Source organism: Solanum lycopersicum, chromosome 3, assembly GCF_036512215.1.
Source record: "Solanum lycopersicum chromosome 3, SLM_r2.1".
NCBI lineage: Eukaryota > Viridiplantae > Streptophyta > Magnoliopsida > Solanales > Solanaceae > Solanum > Solanum lycopersicum.
This window is the reverse complement of record NC_090802.1, coordinates 38,720,422-38,727,000: the sequence shown is the minus strand read 5'-3', so window position 1 is coordinate 38,727,000 and position 6,579 is coordinate 38,720,422. Positions and strand designations below refer to the sequence as shown.

At 35.8% G+C, this 6,579-nt stretch overlaps 1 protein-coding gene across 1 annotated transcript; it reads right to left on the bottom strand.

The window, feature by feature from the left end:
* Positions 1-1,909: 1,909 nt before the first annotated feature.
* On the bottom strand, positions 1,910-6,156 carry LOC104646351 (uncharacterized). Its single transcript, XM_069295867.1, has 5 exons — positions 5,899-6,156; positions 3,331-3,516; positions 3,045-3,212; positions 2,492-2,617; positions 1,910-2,263 (listed from the first exon to the last, which is right to left on the bottom strand). Exons 1-5 carry the CDS (start codon positions 6,154-6,156, stop codon positions 1,910-1,912), a joined length of 1,092 nt encoding a protein of 363 aa, XP_069151968.1.
* Positions 6,157-6,579: the final 423 nt, after the last annotated feature.

Here is a 6,579-nt window from a genome sequence, read left to right as displayed (position 1 = left end):
TTCTTTTATTGAACTTTGATAGATGCAATCTCCCTTGACCTCAACTTGCGAACTTCTCTATCTAAGATGTCTCTATCAAATCAAGAAAGAAAGATTATGGAACATATGTTCAAAGTGAGCTATGAAAGTAAGATCTTAAGAATTTCAATTGCCAATATCAATACAAATGAAGTTTCAGCAAATAATGGGCAAAGCCAAATAAGATTGACTTATAATGACTTCTTATCTGATGACAATAAAGGGGAGTAGAAACGTCATAACAAATCAAATCTTCACAATTTACCTAACATAAAAATGATTAAATAAATTGCATAGCCAATAGAGACTGGCTTATGAACTGTCAATGAATATATAATATAATCAATGACTCATTGTAATGATAGTGAAATCATTTCATAGTCCTTAGATTACTTACATGATTCATTCAGGGCATGGGACTACAATGAATCATTGCACATAAAACTAAATCATAGGGCCAAAGTAATTATTGAACTACACAATAATAAGAAGAAAATGATTGAAAAAAGCTATGTCCCTATGAAATGGCTCTCAGGTTCAAGCATAGAAAATTTTCAAATTTTCGCCCGTGTGGGTCTTAAATTATGTTGATGATTGTAATTTCTTGTGATCACATAGAAAATGAGTTGTGTTCTTTGAATGCATTAAAATACATAATATTCATACCACAATTCATAAATAACAAATTTGGAAAATGTAGTAATGTAATTTTCCAAAAGAAGCATGTTGTTGTACGAAGAGCTTTCCTTGATCATGGATAGTCCTTATGTGTATATGTGCGTATGTCCATACCTAGTACAAGTGGAGTAATAACCCTATACATTTTACTATCTTTATTGGTGTAGGTCAGAGAGCATATTAAACATTCATAGCAAAGGTTTGGATAGCAACGTTCTCCAGACCTTTTTATAGGTCCTCTTGATTTTGAGTATGCTACAGTTTTAGTCTATCCTAGTAGTAGACATTGATAGTTAATGTTGTCTTTAGTGTTTCTTTCATACTTTCATTTCAAAGCTTTGAAATAAGAGGTTTGGACATCACCGTTCTCCAGACCATTTTGTAGGTCCTCTTGATTTTGAGGATTCTGTAGTTTTAGTCTAGCCGATTAGTAGACATTTATAGTGGATGTTGTCTTTAATGTTTCTTTCATACTTTCATTTCAAAGCTTTGTAATAAGGCCGTGTTTGGAAAACTTTTATGATATATTAAACTTTTTTTTCTAATTGATTGTTTATGATAGATGGTTGTTCTTTACATTGAGCTTAATATATGATGTAACTACTTAATAAATATATGAAATCTATGTATACTTCATACGTTTAAAAAGATATAAATTTTCCGCAAATTTAACTAGATGAATGCGATGAATGCAAGAAGAGGCTTGTTTTTGACCTCTCAGAGGTTAACGATGCCGGTTGTGATCCGAATTCCATAATCCGGGTCGTGACAACATCAATGTCAATATGGACGTTATTGTCAACATCAACGTGAATGTGAAAATTTACATAAATGTGAATGTCAACATTTACGTTATGTCAATATCAACGTAAAATGTAAACTTAAGTGTGAACGTCAAAGGCAACGTCAATGTGAAGGTCAATTTCATTCTTAACGTAAACGTGAATGTAAATGTAAACATAAACATAAGCAGGAACGTCTATGTAAATGTTAGAGTGAACATCAACATCTATGTCTGCGTGAACATGAACATTAATGTGAACGTCTAACATAGAACGTATATGTGAATGAAAACTTCAACATAAACATGGATGTAAAGGTGAATTTCAATGTGTTAATCATCATCAATGTGAATGTGAATGTAAATATGAACGTCAACGTGAACATCAACATCCACGAGAACGTGAACGTCAGTGTCTACGTGAATGTAAAGTTAAATGTAAACGTTAACATCATGGTTAAAATAAACATTAACGTAAACGTAAAAATTAGTGTGAATGTCAACGTCAATGAAAACATCTACATAAATATGAACGTCAATATAAACGTAAAAGTCAGTGTCAACGTAATTGTGAACGTGAGCCTCAATGTCAATATCAAGGTCAATGTCAACATCAATGTCAATGTAAACTTCAACCTTAATGTGAACATAAATTTCATAATGAATGTTAACGTATATGTGAACGCATGAGTGAATGTTAACATCAATGTCAATGTCAACGTAAACGTCAATGTTAGTGTGAACATCAGGATTAATTTCAATGTCAATGTCTATGTCAATGTAAGCCTAACCATCAACGTAATCGTTAATATTAATGTCAATGTCAATGTAAACGTCCTTGTGAACCTCAACATCAATGTCAACATCAAGGTGAATGTTAACACGAATGTCAATGTCTATGTGAGTATAAACGTAAACGTGAACTTTAATGTCAAAGTCAACATGAATGTCGATGTCAATATCATTATTAATATTAATGTGAGCATGAATGTGAAAGTCAATCTAAAGGAGCACGTCATCATCAATGTCAACATTTACGTCCCCGTCAATATCAGCAACAACATTAATGTCAATGTCAAAATTGACAACAATATGAATTTCAATGTCAATATGAACGTCATTGTAAATGTTACCTTGAACCTCAATTCAAATGCCAACATGAAAGTTAATGTCAATGTCAACGTCAAGATGAATGTCAACGCCAGCATCAATGTCAATGTCAAAATTAAAGTCAACATGAACGCCAATGTGAATGTAAATGTCACTATCAATGTGAATGTAAACGTCAACATCAACATCAATATTAATGTAAATATTAATATGAATGTCAATGTGTATGGGAACGTGAATGTGAACATCAATGAGAATGTAAAAGTGAACATCTATGTAAATATCAACATGAATGTCAATGAGAACATCAGTGTAAACATCAACGTGAACGTCAACATGAAAGTTAACATTAACATCAATGTGAAAATGAACATAAATGTAAACATGAACGTTAATTTCAAGGTAAATTGTAATTGTGAATGTCAATGTCAACGTTAATATCAATATTAATGTAAACGTGAACGTGATCATCAAAGTGAACGTTAATGTCAACATCAGCATCAGCATAGATATAAATGTCCACAGTAACAGAAACATCAACATAAATATAAACATCAACGTCAACAAGAGTGTTAACGTGAACGCGAATGTCAATGTGAATATCAACATAAACATCGACGTGAACCTCAGCGTGAACGTCAATGTACACATTAATGTCAACATGAACGTCAACGTGAACGTGAACATCAATATGAACGGCAATATAAATGTAAAATTCAATCAATATAAACATAAACATAAACATAAATGCCAACATCCACATAAATGTCAACATCAACGTGAACATCAACATAAACATAAACCTCAACTTGTTGGTAAAATAAAATGTGATCGTCAACATCAACGTTAACATCAATAGAAACATCAACTACAACGTTAGCGTGAACGTGAACATGAACATCAACATTAATTCCAATGTCAATGTCTACCTGAATGAAAATATCAACATAAATGTGAACGTCACTATCAACATTATTATAAACGTCAACATAAAAGTGAACGTCAATATAAATGTCAATGTTAGTGTCAACATGAATGTCAATGTCAACGTCAATTTTAATGTTAACGTCAATATGAACTTCAATGTGAAATCAACGGTAACATCAATGTCAACATGAATGTCAATATAAACGTGAATGTCAATGTCAACATCTATGAGAACGTCAATATGATTATCAATATAAACGTCAACGTAAATAAAAATGTCAATATAAATGTAAAAGATAATATTCATGTAAGCAAACATAATGTAAACGTCAACATTAATATGTCAATGTCAACGTCATCATGAACATCAACGTCAATATCAATGTCTATGTGAATGTGAATGTGAATGTCAATGTCAATATGAATTTAAGTGTAAATATTATTATGAATGTTAACATTAATGTGAACATGAACATCAATGTAAACAAGCACACCAATGAAATGTCAACGTCAATATCCGCATCAATGTCAACATCAGATTTAAAATCAATTTCAACGTCAAATTCAATATTAGTGTCAACGTTATTATGAACGTCAAAGTAAATGTTAGCTTGAGGTCAATATGGAATTAAATATCAACGTCGACGTCAATATGAACATCAACGTAAATGTGAAATTTACGTCAATTTCCATCCCCATGGTATCTTTTTAACATAGACACATGAAAATACCGGATGCACTCCGGACAGCCCTGGAGGCAAGGCTAACTCATAAGCCAGCTCCCCTACTCGCTTAAGTACTTCAAAGGAACCAATATACCTTGGGCTTAGTTTACCTCTTTTACCAAACCGCATCACCTCTTTCATGGGCGAAACCTTCAGTAAGACTTGTTCACCCTCCATAAACTCCAAGTCTCTAACCTTTTGATCTGCATATTCCTTTTGCCTACTTTGCGCCTCTAAAAGCTTTTCTTTAATATATTTCACTTTGTCTAATGAATCCCTCAAAAGGTCAGTACCCCAAGGTCTAACCTCAAATGCATCAAACCAACCAATGGGAGACCTACATCTCCTCCCATACAATTCTTTAAATGGGGCCATATCAATACTTGAGTGATAGCTATTGTTGTAGGAGAACTCTTCTAAGGGTAAGAAGCTATCCCAATGACCACCAAATTCTATCACACATGTGCGAAGCATATCCTCCAACACTTGAATCATTCTCTCAGACTGACAATCGGTGTGAGGATGGAACGCAGTACTAAGGTCCAACCTAGTACCCAGTTCCGCATGCAATGTTTTCCAAAACATAGAAGTAAACTACGTACCTCTATCTGATATAATGGAGAGTGGAACCCCATGCAATTGCACCATTTCCGAGATGTAAAGTTTGGCTAACTTCTCTTCATTGTAAGTCACCTTGACCATAATGAAGTGAGCAGACTTAGATAACCTATTAACAATTACCCAAATGGAGTCATACTTACCCATTGTCTTGGGAAGACCAACCACGAAGTCCATTGCAATCCTTTCCCACTTCCATTAAGGAATGGGCATTCGTAAGACCAAAAGTCATCACTACAAATTCGTAATGCCCATACCTGGTCTGAAAAGCAGTCTTTGGCACATCCGTTGCCAGTATTTTCAATTGATGATAACCGGATCTCAAGTCAATCTTAGAGAAAACACAAGCACCTTGTAACTGATCGAACAAGTCATCAATGCAAAGAATGGGATACTTGTTCTTAATAGTTACCTTGTTCAACTACCGGTAGTGTATGCACATCCGAAAACTCCCATCCTTCTTCTTCATAAATAACACTGGAGCACCCCAAGGAGATGCACTTGGTCTAATGAAGCCTTTGCTCAACAACTCTTGAAATTGGACCTTTAACTCTCTCAACTCCGCGGGAGCCATTCTATAAGGGGGTATAGAAATGGGGCGAGTACCCAGTTCAAGATCAATGCAGAAGTCAATATCTCTATCCACTGGCATACTCGGAAGGTCTGTGGGGAACACATCAAAAAACTCACGAACTATCGAAACCGACTCAATTAGAGGTACTTGGGTAGTATCATCCCTGAGATGTGACAAGAACGCTAAACAACCCTTACTAACCATTTTCTTAGCACGAATAAAGGAGATGAGACGAACCGGATTGGAAGTGTAGTCACCCTCCAACACTAACGGATCTGTCCCAGGCTTGGCTAACGTCACTGTTTTAGCATTACAGTCCAAGATCGCAAAATTCGGAGAAAGCCAAGTCATACCCAGAATTACATCAAAATCAACCATTTCTAAGATAACCAAGTCTACATAAGTATTGCTCCCAACAAAAGTCACCAGACCAGACCTATATACTTTTTCATTTATCACAGACTCACCCACTGGGTAGAAACACGAATAGGCATGTCAAGCAATACACAAAATAAATTCAGACCATTAGCAAAAGAGGAAGATACATAAGAAAATGTGGATCCAACATCAAACAATACAGAAGCCATGCAATCACAAACCAAAAGATTACCTGTGATGAAAACATCAGATGTCTCAGCTTCAGATCTCCCACGGAAAGCATAATAATGGGCCCTATCACCTGTCTGCCCGTTGCCCCTACCATGTTGCGCAACAGTAGTTCCCATTTGTCAGTCACCCTGGCCGTTTTGGTGACCACCATTACCTCGGCCACCACGTCCTCCAGAATAGCGGCCTCTACCATGACCACCTCTACCTCTAGCTATTGTGGGTCTATAACTCTGTTTTAGACAATTCCTCCTAATATGTCCAGTCTCCCCACATCCATAACACTCCCTGGAGTCAAGCATAGGTCTCTCAGAGAAGTGTTGACCTGTCTAAGGTGGACCCCCAACTACTGTCTGTAGTGAAGACTGAATTGGTCGGACTGAGTAACCTCCTGTACCCTATCCTCTAGAGTAAGAAGCATTAAACTCACCTCCCTTTCGAAGCCTTTTTGATGTCGTTGCCATGGTGAAGTCATCTGGCTTCACTCCCTCTACCTCTATCACGAAGTCTACCACTTCTTGAAAAGATTTTGCCGTAGCCGC

Bases quoted from the DNA above. Each gene is read 5' to 3' on its own strand.
- LOC104646351 (XM_069295867.1), bottom strand. From the start codon at position 6,156: ATGGGAACTACTGTTGCGCAACATGGTAGGGGCAACGGGCAGACAGGT. The intron at 3,213-3,330 runs GTTTATGTTTAT...GTTCACGCTGAG, and splicing joins ATGTGGATGTTGGCATTTAT to GTTCACGTCGATGTTTATGT. The intron at 2,264-2,491 runs GTGCTCCTTTAG...GTTGATGGTTAG, and splicing joins ATGTTGACATTGATGATGAC to GCTTACATTGACATAGACAT.